At 42.2% G+C, this 16,250-nt stretch overlaps 1 protein-coding gene across 5 annotated transcripts in view; it reads right to left on the bottom strand.

Annotated features, from left to right (window-relative positions):
* The window catches only part of nktr (natural killer cell triggering receptor), a 209,623-nt gene that overhangs the window by 9,918 nt on the left and 183,455 nt on the right, over window positions 1–16,250 (bottom strand). For all 5 annotated transcript variants that reach the window (XM_041183451.1, XM_041183453.1, XM_041183452.1 and 2 more), the window contains one exon: window positions 12,190–12,282. In XM_041183451.1, coding sequence (XP_041039385.1) covers window positions 12,190–12,282 — 93 coding nt within the window. The remainder of the gene's footprint in view (window positions 1–12,189; window positions 12,283–16,250) is intronic.

Here is a 16,250-nt window from a genome sequence, read left to right as displayed (position 1 = left end):
TTTGAGTGAGTAATACATTTGCAAAAGTGCTTCTGTTCATTCACCTTTCCATGCACACCCACTCTTTCTTTCTCCTACCAAGATGTATTACCTCCCACTTCTCAATGCTACATTATATCTGCCTCCAGTTTTCCCATTCTACTAATCAGTCTCAGTCCTCCTGATCTCTCTTATGGTCCTCTTCATTGTTGTCAAACATCCTACTTTTATTGTCATCAACAATAGGGAGGCAATGGCGTAGTGGACTAGTCAACCAGAGACCCAGGGTTCACATCCAGCCACAGCAGATGGTAGAATTTGAATTCAATAAAAATCTGGACTTAAAAGTCTAATGCTAACCATGAAACCAGTGTCAATTGTTGTAAAGACCCCTCTGGTTCACTAATGTCCCTTAGGGAAGGGAGGAAATCTGGCTGACATGTGACTCCAGACTCACACCCACTTAAATGCTCTGTGAAATGGCCTAGCATACCACGTGGTTGGATCAAACCGCAACAAAATCTCAAAAACATTAAAAAAATAAAACTGGACAGACCACTGGCATTAACCTAGGCATCGGAAATGACAACCCTGCAGTCGTCCTCAATAACATCTGGGGCTAGTCCCAAAATTGGGAGAGCTGTCTCACAGACAAGTCAAGCAGCAGCCTGACATAGTCATTCTCACGGGATCACCATATTTTTAGGTATGCTGCCCCAGACATCACAGATACTGTCCCACCGGCAAGACAGGCCGTGATCAGGAGGGAGTTGCCCTGGGAGTTCTCAACATCGACTCTGGACCCCATAAAGCCTCATGGCATCAGATCAAACATGGGCAAGGAAACCTCCTGCTGATGACCACGTACCACCCTCCCTCAGCTGATGAATCAGTGCTCCTCCATTTTGAACACCACTTGGAGGAAGCACCGAGGGTGCAAGGGTGCATAATGTATTCTGAGTGGGGGTACTTCAATGTTTATCAGCAAGAGTGGCTTGGTAGTACCACTACTGTCCCAGCTGGCCGAGTCCTAAAGGACATAGCTGCTAGACTGGGTCTGCAGCAGGTGGTGAGGGAACAATATACTTGGCCTCATCCTCACCAACCTTCCTGCTGCAGATGCATCTGTCCATGACAGTATCGGTAGGAGTAACTACCACTGTGGAGATGAAGTCCAACCTTCACATCGAGGATAGCCTCCGTCGTGTTGTGCGGCACTACCACCGTGCTAAGTGGGATAGATTTCGAACAGATCTAGCTGAGGCGATGTGGGTCATCAGCAGCAGAATTGTACTCGAACACAATGTATAACCTCGTAGCCTGGCATATCCCCCAATCTACCATTACCATCAAGACATGGATCAACCCTGGTTTAATGATGAGTGCAGGAGGGCATGCCATGAGCAGCACCAGGCATACCTAAAAACGAGGTGTCAACTTGGTGAAGCTATAAAACAGGACTACTTGCGTGCCAAACAGCATAAACAGCAAGTGATGAGAGCTAAGTGATCCAATAGATCAGATCTAAGCTCTGTAGTCCTGCCACATCCAGTCGTGAATGGTGGTGGACAATTAAACAACTCACTGGAGGAGGAGGCTCCACAAATATCCCCATCCTTAATAATGGAGGAGCCCAGCACATCAGTGCAAAAGATAAGGCTGAAGCATTTGCTACAATCTTCAGCCAGAACTGCAAAGTGGATGATCCATCTTGGCCTCTTCCTGAAGTCCCCAGCATCACAAATGCTAGCCTTCAGCCAATTTGATTCACTACACAGGATATCAAGAAATGGCTGAAGGTACTGGATAGCATAAAGGCTATGGGCCCTGCAATATTCTGGCATTAGTATTGAAGACCTGTGCTCCAGAACTTGACGCGCCCCTAGCCAAGCTGTTCCTGTACAGTTACAACACCGGCACCTACCCGTCATACCTAGCACAAAGGAAGATGATTGTGGTTGTTGGAGGTCAATCATCTCAGCTCCAGGACATGACTGCAGGAGTACCTCAGGGTAGTGTCCTCAGCCCAATCATCTTCAGCTTCATCAATGACCTTCCTTCCATCATAAGCTCAGAAGTGGGGATGTTCGCTGATGATTGCACAATGTTCAGCACCATTCACGACTCCTCAGATACTGAAGCAGTCCATGTCCAAATTCAGCAAGACCTGGACAATATCCAAGCTTCGGCTGACAAGTGGTAAGTAACAGTTGCACCACACAAGTGCCAGGCTATGACCATCTCCAACAAGAGAGAATCTAACCATCACCCCCTCATATTCAATGGCATTACCATCACTGAATCCCCCACTATCAACATCCTGGGGGTTCCCATTGACCAGAAACTGAACTGGACCAGCCATATAAATACTGTGGCTACAAGAGCAGATCAGAGGCTAGGAATCCTGTGTCAAGTAACTTACCTCCTGACTCCCAAAGCCGGTCCACCATCTCTACAAAGCACAAGTCAGGAGTGTGACGGAATACTCCCCACTTGCTTGGATGAGTGCAGCTCCCAAAACACTCAAGAAGCTTGACACCATCCAGGACAAAGCAGCCCGCTTGATTGGCATCACATCCACAAACATTCACTCCCTCCACCACTGACCCTCAGTGGCAGCAGTGTACACCATCTGCAAGATGCACTGCAGGAATTCTGGGTCCTTAGACAGCAACTGCCAAACCCACGACCACTACAACCTAGAAGGACAAGGGCTGCAGATAGATGGGAACACTACCACCTGGAAGTTCCCCTCCAAGTCAATCACCATCCTGATTTGGAAATATATCGCTGTTCCTTGACTGTCGCTGGGTCAAAATCCTGGATCTCCCTTCCTAACAACACTGTGGGTGTATCGACATCACTTGGACTGCAGCAGTTCAAGAAAGCAGCTCACAACTACCTTCTCAAGAGCAACTAGGGATGGGCAATAAATGCTGGCCCAGCCAGAGAAGCTCACATCCTGTGAATGAATAAAAAAATATAATTTTGAGATCTGGAGTATTGTGTACAGAGCGGGCGTTACTAGACTAATACCAGCAACAAGACGTTTGTCTTAAGAGGAAAGGCTGGACTGGTTAGGCTTGTATCCACTGTTATTTCAAAGAGTAAGAGGCAACATAATTGAAACCGTTAAAGGTCCTGAGGGGTCCTGACAGGGTGGATGTGGAGAGGATGTTTCCTCTTGAGAGGAATCTAGAAATAGGGGTCACTGTTTAAAAATAAGACAGACATGAGGAGAAATTTTTTCTCTCAGAGGATTGAGTGTCTTTGGAACACTCTTCCTTAAAAGGCGGTGAAAGCAGGGTCTTTGAATATTTTTAAGGAGAAATTCTTATAATAACAAGGGGGGTGAAAGGTTATTGGGGATAGGCAGGGATCTGGGGTTGAGGTTACAATCAGATCAGCCATGATCTTATTGAATGGTGGAACAGGTCGAGGGCCGAGTGGCCTACTCCTGTTACTAATTCATACGTTCATATGATTGTGTTCCTTCTACCCAAGTCCAAACAAGAAAAAGCATGAACCCAGCTCAGATCCTTGGGGTACTAACACCCAATTCCCCAAACTACTTACTTTCTATTCATTTTTCTATCAATGTCACTATATTGCCCCCCAATACCACACACCTGTCCTAACAAAAAGACACCTTATAGAAAGTGCCTAAAAATCTACGCACAGCAGTTATTAGATTCTCTATCTAACTAAGCATTTCTGTCAAACTACTGTAATTTATCAAACCTGATGTCCTTTCAACAAATCCATGGTGGTTGCTCTTGATAAATCTATACATTTCCAAATGCTCATTAATTTTATTTTGAATTAAGGATCCTAAGAGTGTCCACATTTGCCCTAAAACTAACTGGTTCATCCTTCCTGTCCTGTTTGACTAAAGGCATGACACGTCCTATGTTCCAGTCCAACAGCGCAATTTTCATGTTTAATGAAGATTGTAAAATTCTTACCAGTCTTCGTTAGCTTCCCTCCAACTTGGCTCATTAAGTAGATTTAAATCCCAATTGAGAATTATCTGAGGGGCAAGATGGATATTTTCCACATTCCTTTCATATTGTGAACTAATGGGTGCACTAAATGCCATTCCTGTTCAAGGTGAGTGATTAAGGAAAACTGAAATAAGGGTTCTCGGGTGAATCAGGCTTGAACATGTTCTCTATGGATAATACTGGTGCCATTTGGGATGTGACATGATGCTCCACATGTTACGGCAACTTGATTTGGGAATAGAAAAATAGAAAATGCTGGAAAAACTCAGCAGGTCTGACAGCGTCTGTAGAGAGAAAAACAGAATTGACGTTTTGAGTCCATATGACCCTTTTTCAGAGCTACTGATTTGGGAATAGTTCTCTCTTGCCAACTACACATTGCTGAAGGTGTCCTTCATTATTTCCCTCCCACCCCAGGCCAAGTTTGGTGAGAGGACAGCAGTCAGCAACAATTCTAATGGGCCGTGGATCAAAATTAGCTCTAGATTCAAGGCAACTGATTTTGGTCAAGGCAAGAAAATCACCCAAACTTCAGACACTGATTCCTGGCTCCCCTGCTTGGAACAGGTCTCTAACAGTATCAGAGCAATGATCAAGCAGGTTTGTGATTAACAGTGAAGCAAGGAGCCCATGTGTACTCTGTAACCATATCAGAAAACACAGTTTAGCCAGTTGTTTCTCTTGCGTTGTTCCTGTGTACTCCTCGTTTAATTAGATTCCCTGAAACTCGAGGAGTAATTCTGAGCAGACCTAGAATTCCTTCATATTAACAAGAACATCCTTGCAGGCAGGATAGCCTTTCAAAAATATAAATGCCAGGTCAGTATTTTTACTGAATTTGGGGCATGTTTCACTCTTAAGCAAATTACGTAATGTTTCAAGATAACACAAATTGTATGCATTCAATGGAAATATCAATAATGCTGGCATAGTACCCAATGCCCAGCAGAATGCAAAGATGATTGAGCCAGGTAGAGGGCTTGGAGAGGTCTCAATTAGCTGTTGGCTGGCATAAAGCAACGCTGGTGGTTAACTCAGGCAGAAAATTTTTTTGCACAACTTTGTGTGAATAAAGTTTAAAATACTATTTCTAGATTGAAAGGCCCCAGTATGAGCTCAGCTCACTTGGTAGGAGCCAGTTAAAATGTAGGCAAGTTTCTTACACTTTCTGAACCTGCTACCTTCTTGACATGTCTCAATCTTAATTAACTTAGTCTTTTGAGCAGGCAGGCAGGTTGCAGGCAGGAATGAAGCAGGGTCCAAGGTTGAGAAAGGGATGAGTGATGGCATCTCCATCAGGCTAGCCAGCCAGGAGCTGAGTAATGTGCCAGGAGAGACCCAGACAGGGAAGTTTTATAAATTTAACTTAGGTTTTCATGTGGGCCACAAAGAGCAGGAGTGCTCCCCTCCACTTCATGAGGAAGCCTCAGGTCTGCCCTGCCAGGAATCACCATCCCCCTAACTGCAGACAGAGTACCTAACCCCTCACACTAACTGTCTGCCAAGTCCTGTTTCCCACTAGTCTCCAGTTGCGGCCTCCCCTTCAACCATATTCTCATTCCCACCTGCTGGACAGGTAATGAATCTGACTGAAATGCCAGGACATTTTGTGCATGATCCCGTTCTCCCCAAATTTGCTGTTTTCTTCAGGGTTTCCACACACCGTCTCCCTCCCCTGCCCCCTGCTAAAAGTGGGGTCCAAATGTCTAAACTACACAAATTAGAAAGCTGAAAGCAAAATACTGTGGGTGCTGGAAATCTGAAATTATAAAAAAGTCACACGGACTTGAAACATTAACGCTGTTTCTCTCTCCACCAATGTTGACAGAATTAGAAAGAACTGTTTGAAACGAGCAAAGATAACTTTTCCAGCATTTCTAGAAAACAGTGATCATTGCTACTAGTGACAGAAGGAGAAAAACAAAACCTAAGGCTACAGCTGAGAATCAGGTCCAGTACACAGAGGAGATGACCAGGTTATCAGCTGTGGCTAAGCAGTTGCACTCCCGCCTCTGAATAAGAGGGTCGTGGGTTCAATTCTCACTTCCGAGAGCCGAATACAAAATTTAGGGTGATACTCCAGTACTGTACTGAGGGAGTGTTGCACCCTCAAGGATTCTGTCTTTCAATGAGACGTTAAACCAAGGTCCCATTTGCCCCCTCCAGTAGATGTAAAAGTTCTGGTGACACTGTTTCAACAACGAGCAGGGGAGCTCTTCCTTGTGTACTGGCCAGGATTTATCTCTTAGCCAACATTACTTAAAAGAAAAACAGATTATCTGTTCATTGTTGCATTGCTGAGCTAATTGGCTGCTACTTTTCCTACATTGAAAAAGTAATGAACTGTACAATGCTTTGGGCATCCTGAGATTGTGAAGTATGCTGCATAAGTGCATGTGTTTCTTCTCTTTTTTCATTTAATCAAAAATGCTGCATAGGCCAGAAATAACTGAAGGGCAGGAAATTTTCTCCAACAAATGAAGACAACCACTATTTGTTCACTGCAATTAATCAACTGACAAAGGGGCTTTGATGGCCAAAAAAGGTTTATACAGAGAGCAGTAAACTTTTATGAAAACAGTGCTAAACATGGAGGTAAACAGATGTCCGGAGTCGAGTTACATTGCAATAATCCAACTGAACAGGAGAAAGTCAAAGTGTGAGCCGTTTCCAGACTACTGGCTAATTTCCTTGGGTGCAGAGGGGTTAACATTGCCTTACACACATACACAAAAGATGGTAGACATGGCGAGTACGGAGTGAGTAGCAAAATGTAGACAAACACCCAGAGGCTGTAGGCATAATTTTTTTTTAAGTTGAAGAAAGCAGCTGGTTAAAAATCTCTATTTTCTAAAGCCAGCAGGAGAGCTATGGCCTAACTTCAAATATTGAAGCAACTTTTCTCTCTGCCCCAAGTTACTGTATGTGACAAGGCCCCAGTATAGGTGCAAATAATTTCAGCACAACCCACAACTGAATAAACAGCCTAAGTTACTAAATTAAGAGATAAAACCAAAAAACTGTGGATGCTGGAAATCCAAAACAAAAACAGAATGGTAATTCTGTTTTTGTTTAAGTTATTAAATTACTTGGAAGAATCAGCTCCAAAGGGGCTGTTGGTAAACCGTTTCTGTGCTTTGCATTTGGTGGCAGCTTTTTTTAAAAATGAGGGTAATGAATAAATAGCAGTCAGTAATTCAGGATGGAAATGTGTGCAGAGCACTTTATAAATATGTAATAATTCTGAAGCAATATAACAAATACATCAAGAGCTCCGATAACATGGTAATAAAAATAATACAATGAACCTGAACAATCCTTTTCAGGGCACATTTGATTCCTGGGCTGTGTCAAGTGAGCTGATCTCAGTTTTGGCAAAGGGTGGGAGACACTACATGGGACCTTAACATTCCTGGGCATGGGGAAGAGGGAAGGGGGATTGGGGCAAAATCATCCAGGGGCTTATGCTATCAGGTGGCATATGCTGGAAAGTGGACTTTCAGCAAAGACAGGAATGCACTTGGCTGAATTGCCCTCCGAGATCCAAAATCCTTTTAAAGATCATTGACAAAACTTGCAAATGAAGACTGAAAGGTACAGGAAAACACTGACACCAGCAGAACTGCATCCCATTCCAGAGCTTATACCTTGGGATGAAGAGGGAAAACATTTGAAATAAAAATCCATGCTCTGTTTCCAAAAGATATTGTTTGTGTTCTGGTCACTGCCGATTGAAGAAATCTGGGTTTGGTGAGGAGGGGGGAGGGGAAAGGAGTCTCATTTTGATATTTAATTTCAAACCTCACCTGCAATTTATAAAATGGAGAGATACGTTTTACTAACTCTTACAAAGGGATGTGTTTCATCACAGAACAGCTGTTTAGTCCTTCACGTATTTGAGCTATCAAAATGGTGCTTAAATGCCATTATTAAATGAAGACAATTATCCTGAGGATTGCTGAGTAAAGAGACATTCTATCAAAGGTTTTTGTCTTGCACTCATCAGGATAGCTGACAAGAAATTTCCAACAGTAATGGGGAAACAACAATTTATAAAAACAAAAAAACTGCGGATGCTGGAAATCCAAAACAAAAACAGAAATACCTGGAAAAACTCAGCAGGTCTGGCAGCATCGGCAGAGAAGAAAAGAGTTGACGTTTCGAGTCCTCATGACCCTTCGACAGAACTTGAGTTCGAGTCCAAGAAAGAGTTGAAATATAAGCTGGTTTAAGGTGTGTGTGTGTGTTGGGGGGGGGCGGAAAGAGAGAGAGAGAGACCTTAAACCAGGTTATATTTCAACTCTTTCTTGGACTCGAACTCAAGTTCTGTCGAAGGGTCATGAGGACTCGAAACGTCAACTCTTTTCTTCTCTGCCGATGCTGCCAGACCTGCTGAGTTTTTCCAGGTAATTCTGGTTTTGTTTTGGATTTCCAGCATCCGCAGTTTTTTTTGTTTTTATCTCTGTGTTTAATTGACTGCCACTGCTCTTCAAGAAATGCCTACCTCCTTGAAGAAGTTCTGTTCTTCTCTGCGACAAGATTTCCGTACCTCTCTTTTGCCTTGCTCTCTCTCTCTCTGCCCCCCCCCCACACACCTTAAACCAGCTTATATTTCAACTCTTTCTTGGACTCGAACTCAAGTTCTGTCGAAGGGTCATGAGGACTCGAAACGTCAACCCCAAACAACAATTTATACTGCATGAGAAGAGGGTACAGATTGGTTGACAAGTGGACTCTGATTGGTGGAGGTGTTGCCATGGACAGTGCAGCGTGGAACAGTTAAATGCCCAGCTTTGATCAAATTCAAACCAGGCAGGTTGACTCTGATTGGTCAAGGCATTTCCCTGGGGAATGAACCAGGAATGACTGCTCCTCAGCTTTTGTTGAGTGAAAAAGGTGCAATGTCTGAACATATTCCTTCTGTCTGGAAAGGACAGGGCTCTGTATGTGAATATATGTGGCTACTTGCATGTTGCAAACAGTCTAAGGGATGAGTTGTTCGATACAATCCACCAATTGTTGTGATGTACAGCCTTGATACCCATGCACCAGGTCCCATGTAGTGTCTCCCACTCTTTGCCAAAACTATGCAATAGGCAAAGTACCAATCGTATTAATGAGGCCATGCGTGAAAAACTAAAAACAGTGTTCAATATTAGATGTGATTCCATAATGGACAGCACCTGCTAAATAATCCTGATTGTGCTAAGAGTTACACTGAAAACCAATTTAAGATTGTCATTCGGGCTCACAGTGTGGTTCACTTACGCATGCTAGAAACCACATAAATTCCCACGGAGCTCTGTCTTTTGCAGACAGAAGGAACATGTCCACCCACTGCATCTTTTTCAACTAAATAAAAGCTTAGGGAACAGTCATTCCCTGGTTCATTCCCCAGGGCAATGTCTTAACCAGAATTTTGAACAAAGCTGGTAAGTAAACTGAAATCAAAACAGAAAATGCTGGAAAGCTCAGCAGGTCTGACAGAATGTGGAGAGAAAAACAGAATAAATGTTTAGAGTCCATATGACTCTTCTTCAGATCTCTGAAACGTTAACTCTGTTTCTCTCTCCACAGATGCTGTGAGACCTGAGTTTTTCCAGCATTTTCATTTTTTATTTCAGGTTTCCAGCATCAGCAGTATTTTGTTTTTTCTGGTAAGTAAACTGTTCCATGCTGCACTTTTCATGGCAATGCCTCCACCGATCAGAGTCCACTTGCCAACCAATCAGCTCTCTTCTCACATAGTATAGATTGTTTTTCCCTCAATATGGTTGGAAATTTCTTGCGAGCTATCCTGAAGAGTGCAAGACAAAAGCTTTGATAGCATGTCTCCTTTTCAGCAAGTTCTGTACTATAAAACAGCTTCAATTATCCTGACAAAAATATCAGTTAAGTTATAGAGAACAATGAAGGAATTTCTTTTTAAAAAATACATTAACGAAAATGAATGGTGATTTATCAGTGACCATGAAGCTGCCAGATTATTGAAAAAAACCCAACTACACTCAAAGTAACACAAGTTGAATGTATATAAACTGGCCTTAATTGAATTCTTCCGGTCCAGGCAGCAACCTGTGCTACACCCTCTCCAAGGCCAATGTATCCTTAATAAAAACATATCCTTGTTGAGCTGTGATAGCAAAAATGGAATGCAGATGGGATAGAACCAGGGTGTTATGCAAGTGTAACTATAGCTATATTATTTAATATTTTTCTACATTGTACTGCAGTCTGGTGATGTGCCGGATCCACAGGTCACAGTGCAGATTTGAGCAAAGAGAAAAGGCTATCACTACAAAGCTATTATTCCCTCCTTCCACATGATACTGGGCATGTCCGATGAAGCAAACCTTTAAAGAGCTAAAGGAACAAGAGCAGGGGTGGGCGAATTGGCCCCTGGAGTCTGCTTTGCCATTAAATAAGAACATGGCTTATTTTCTACTTCAATTATTCCTACCTGCACTATTCCCATATCTCCCAATTCTGTTAGTATTCAAAAGTCTACTGAGCCTGAACAGACTCAGCAATTGAACACCGCAGCTCTTTGATGGTAGAGAATTTTAAAAGTTCACAACCCTTTGAGTGAAGTAATTTCCCCATATCTCAGGTTTTAGCCTGCTGATCTCATCATTTGACTGGGGTTATTTTCCCTGGAGCAGAGGAGGGTACATGATTGAGGTGTATAAAATTATGGGGGGCATAGATAGGGTAGACTGGAAGGAACTTTTCCCCTTGGTGGAGGGATCAATAATTAGGGGGCATAGATTTAAGGTAAGGGGCAGGAGGTTTAGAGGGGATGTGAGGAAGAATTTTTTCACCCAGAGGATGGTGGGAATCTGGAACTCACTGCCTGAAAGGGTGGTAGAGGTAGAAACCATCATAACATTTAAGAAGTATTTGGATATGCACTTGCGATGCCATGGCATACAAGACTATGGGCCTAATCCTGGAAAATGGGATTAGAATAGTTAGGTACTTGTTTAACCGGTGCAGGCTCAAGGGCCAAAGGGCCTTTTTCTGTGCTGTAGACCTCTATGACTTTATTAGGTGCTATCAATCCTCCCAGCACAGCATCAAGCTGCTTCTTAAACGAGTCATGTCCCAGCCTCAACCCCAATTCTTGCCAACATGATCCAGCCGCTGATTCTTCCCTGTAAAGATATGCATGTTGTAAACTTTAACACTTGGGACCCTTGTTCTTCATAATGCTGGCAATTACTGTTATACTGCATTGGGGTATTTGAAAGTATTGTTCCAGATCCACCTCCGCAATCCCATTATTTCACCCAAACTATTCTCTGAGCATCTCTTTTCAAGGCAGAAAAATCCACCATATTTAACGACTCTTTTCAATTCTTGTCTCCTACATCAGAGATCAGTCTCATTAATCTTATGTGCAATGGCTCTTTGGCATGGAGCTTAGGAACAGGAGGCAGCTATTCAGGATCTCAAACCTACTCAGGCAGTCATTTAGGTCATGGCTGTTCTGCACACCCAATTCCATTTACTCACCATAGCTCCATGTCCCTGATACCACCACCGAACAAAAATCCATCACTCAGTCTCGAAAGCTCTATTTATCCCAGCATCCAAGACCTCTTAGGGGGAAGAGAATCCAGACTTCTACGACCCATGTGTGAAAAAGTACACCCTAACTTTCCCCCTAATTAGCTTGACTCTAATTTTAAGAACATGCCCTCTCATTCTTTATCCCTCCACCAGAGGAAATAGTTTCTCTGTATCTATCTTATCGAATATTTTAACATTTATCAGATCACCCTCCAATCTTTGATACTTAAGGCGATACAAGCCAAATTTATATATCTTGCCTTTAAATCTTACGGTCTCTTAGCCCTGGTGTCAATCTGGCATATCTGTGCTGCACCCTTCTCCATATCTTTGCTGAGCAGCAGTACCCAAAACGGAACACAATACTCTGGATAGGGCTCTTATCTTGGCTCTGCATAATTGGATCATCCCTTCTGTCCTTGTGGCAAATCTCTATGCAGTATGCCAGCTTCAGTCTGGCTAAGACATGATATAGATTCCAAATCACTCCTAATGATTTACACTCAAAATGTAGGCGCTATAAAATACAATTTTCAAATCGCCATTCATTTCTGTCAAACGCACCACTGCACTTATGACGGTGGGTAAATTAAAATCCAATATCATTAATAAGGGTCATTTGAAATTAGGTTACCTATGGCTTCTATAGCTTCTGTAAGAGCTACTATGACTTGAGTGACCTCTGCTGTGCCTACGCCGGCTTCGACTTCTGCTGTAACTCCGTGACCTAAAATTAAACATAGTATAGCATGAATGGCTTCAAAAAACATGACAGGGAACATTTTCAGCCACTCTAGGTTTTATAATTCGGTGGTCCAGGCTGCATGTTTGACAACAAAACTGCTTGCTCCTGTGATAAGGAAAATAAAGTGTACACCACAAAGAGAGATGCACATTTCTGTACATCACAAAGACCTGGCTCAATCCTAAATCGGTTAGGAGCAATGCTGATGAGAAAAAGGGAGAGGTAAAAGGAAGGGGAGCAAAAGGGAGAAAGAACAGGGACAGAAATAGCATTTATGGAGCACATTTTACATCCTCAGAACACTATAGTGCTTCAGAAACAAAGAATAATTGTTTTGCTGCCAAATGTGTCCACAGCAATATCTCATAAAAACTGTAATCTGTTTTGGCAGTGTTGGCTGAGGGATGACACTGGGGGAATTCTTTATTTTTCCCAAGTGGGCAGGACTGTGGAAAATCTTGGGGGCTGATTCCAAGGAGTGTCAATGTGGTAGTGTGGAATGCTTGGAGGGTTTTGGTTGTGTCATCAGGTCATTAGATATTGCTTTCTCATGCAGGGTAGTGGGCACTGAAAATACTTCCTGTGGAAGTTGTCTTGCCAGCTAGCTGCTGGCAGTAGGTCAGGAACAGAAGTCTAATATCAATGAACGTCAATTTACTTGTCTTAAAAGTTTAAAAATTACTAATTTGCATCTCTAATAATGTGGGAGTAGCCAGCATCTTAAACTGGTTTTGATCCAATTAAAAAAAACTTTGGCAAGGGTTTCACAGGACAATCAGTTGCAGAATGGAGGGCTATACAGTCACATTTTAATACTAGTCAACTGACTGCACAGGTTATGGTGAAATAGGAATTAATTCAGACACTTGAAAAGGATTTAAAACAGATAAGGTAGGCTATACGTCCTTAAAAGTTGATAAGGCACCTTAACCAGATGAGATGCATCTAAGGGTACTGAGGGAAGGGAGAATGGGAATTGTGGAGTCGCTGGCCAGAATTTTCCGATATTCCTTAGTCTCAGGGTAGTACCAGAAGATTGAAGAATTGCAAATGTTACCCCCTCATTCAGAAAAGGGTGTAAAGATAAGCCCAACAACTATAGACCAGTCAGTTTAACCTGATGGTGGTGGGGAAACTTCTAAAAATGATAATTCTGGACAAAATTAATAGTCTCATGAACAAATCTGGGTTAATTAAGAAAAGCTAACAGATTTGTTAAGAGGAGGAACAGAGAGGGTTGATGAGAGTAATGCTGTTGATGTGGTGTACATAGACTTCCAAAAGGCATTTGATAAAGTATTGCCTAACAGGCATGTGAGCAAAGTCATGGCTCATGGAATAAAAGGGATAATTGCAACTTGGATACCAAATTGGCTGAGTGACAGGAAACAGCAAGTAGAAGTTAACTCGTGTTTTTCAGACCGGAGGAAGATTTGTGGAGGAGACCCCCAGGGGTCAGTGTTGGGACACTTGTTCTTCCTGATATATATTAATGACCTAGACCTTGGCGTACAAGGCACAATTTCAAAATTTGCAGATGATTCAAAATTTGGAAGTATTGTGAATCATGAGGAGGATAGCATCGAACTTCAAAAGGACACAGGTGGAATGATTGGACATGTGGCAGATGAAATTTAATGCAGAGAAGTATGAAGCGATTCATTTTGGTGGGAAGAATGTGGAAAGATAGAATAAAGGGTACAATTCTAAAGTGATGCAGGAGCAGAGGGACCTGTGTGTATATGTGCAAAAATCATTGAAGGTGGCAGGACCAGTTGAGAGAATGGGCAATAAAGCATACAGTATCCTAGGCTTTATTAAAAGGGGCACTGAGTAGAAAGGCAAGGAAGTTATGTTAAATAAAAACAAAAAGAGCTGGAAAAACTTAGCAGGTCGAGTCGTATCTGAAAATGAAGAATGTGCAGGGCTACAGTGAGGTGGTGAGAAATGGCACTAGGTGGATTGCTCATTTGGAGAGCCAGCACAAACTCAATGAGTCAAATGGCCTCCTTCTGTGCTATAACAATTCTGCGATTTTGTGATTAAGTTCATCCTGATAGCAGTAAAGAGCTCTGCACAGAAAGGGAAAAAGGATAACAACATTAATAGCCTCATGATTGGGTCAAAGGAAGTGGATTCAGGTGACAAGTACAAAATGGATAGCAAGCTGACAAAAAACAGGAACAGAGAGGAGGAGTTAAGGTTAGACTGGCAAAAGGTGGGAAGACATACTTCACAGGGGCTGGTGCTGAGACCACTATTTATCATTGATGTAAATTATAAACAAGGCACAGAAATTAGAAGTACAATTTCAAGATTTGTGGACAACACCAAATTTGGGGTATAATTAACACTGAGAAAGAATGCACCAAAATACAATAAAACATTAGTAAACTTGCTGAATGGGTGTGGAGTTGACAAATTAATTTCAGTATAAGTAAGTATGATGTGGTGCATTTAGGTAACAAGATTGAGGCTCATACTGCTTGGATAATTAAAGTCTAAATGCAGCAGAAGAACAAAGGGATCCCAGGCTACATACATGTAAATCACTAAAAAGTTGAACGCACATTAATCCAAACAGGAAAAAAAAAGCAAACTAAACACTTAGGGTTCATTTCTGGAGCAATATAATTGAAAAGCAGGGAAGTTATGTAAACCTTTTAACATTGTATCAAACCTTAGTTAGAATACATGGGAGTATTATGCGCTGTTCCGGCCTCCAACTTATATAAAGGATATAAAAGCAGCAGTGAAGGTGTAAAATAAAATGTTTTTTAGGATGATTCTGCAACTGAGAACATAACCTATCAGACAAGGCTCAACAGGCTGCAGGTCTTTTTTCCAGAAATGAAAAGGCCAAGGGGTGACCTAATGGAGGTTTTTAAGATCATGAAAGGTTTGATAGGGTCATAAATATAAAATGGCCACTAATAAATAATTCCAGTAACACCCAAAGAGTGGCATAAAGCAGAACTGGCTTTCACAAGGAATAATTAAGGTGACTGCCACAAATAAACACAGAAAATGCCGGAAGTACTTTGCAAGTCTGGCAGCATCTATGGAATTAGAAACAGAGTTAATGTTTCAGGTCGATCAGAACAAGTGAGTAGTCGGGAAGACCAATGCTGGGTTTACTGCAGGGATAAATAGAAATTGAGAGAGCTGGAAATGCACAACAGGTCCTTCACTGTCGCTGGGTCAAAATCCTGGGACTCCCTTCCGAACAGCACTGTGGGTGTACCTACACCACATAGACTGCAGTGGTTCATAGGGGCAGCTCACTGTCACCTTCTCAACGGCAATTAGGGATGGGCAATAAATGCTGGTCTAGTCAATGACGCCTATATCCCCATGAACAAATATAAAAAAAATTCAGTCAGCACTTTCAGAAGTTACTGAGGAAGGATGTGATTGAGAGTAAATGAGAGGGTCTCCCACAAAATGTTAATCCTTTCTCTTGCAACTTGCCAGGCGTTTCCAACCTTATTTCTGTAGATTCTGGTAGTGGTTCAGATATTCAAGCTATTATTGGGATTGTTCCCAACTCCAGGAAGCTGAATGACTAATTACAATCCAACAGGAGCAGTTTAGAGCCACAGCGTTCAAATCTACATACTCAGCAGGAAGATTTAAAAAAATGAAGCCAGCAGATTGGACATGGTTTTCCCTTGGATAGATACCAGAATCCTGTAGATACCTCTGAATAAGCAATCTTAATGGTGCAGCCAAGATAAAAGCTGTCAAGGATTGGGGTTATCAGCGGATAATTTGTGCTCCCTTTCACTGGAATGGTGCAGGGGTGGGAGGGGAGCTTTTGGAATACCTAATAAGATATTCTCAAAATTATGAAGGGGATCAAATAAGATGAGCAGGAAGATGGAAAGACTTGTATTTGTACAGCATTTTACCACATCTCTCCAAAACATCCCAGTTTCTTAAGGGAAATT

Source organism: Carcharodon carcharias, chromosome 3 (assembly GCF_017639515.1).
Source record: "Carcharodon carcharias isolate sCarCar2 chromosome 3, sCarCar2.pri, whole genome shotgun sequence".
Taxonomy (NCBI): domain Eukaryota; kingdom Metazoa; phylum Chordata; class Chondrichthyes; order Lamniformes; family Lamnidae; genus Carcharodon; species Carcharodon carcharias.
Note: the sequence above shows the minus strand (reverse complement) of the source record. Positions and strands in the feature narration are given on the sequence as shown.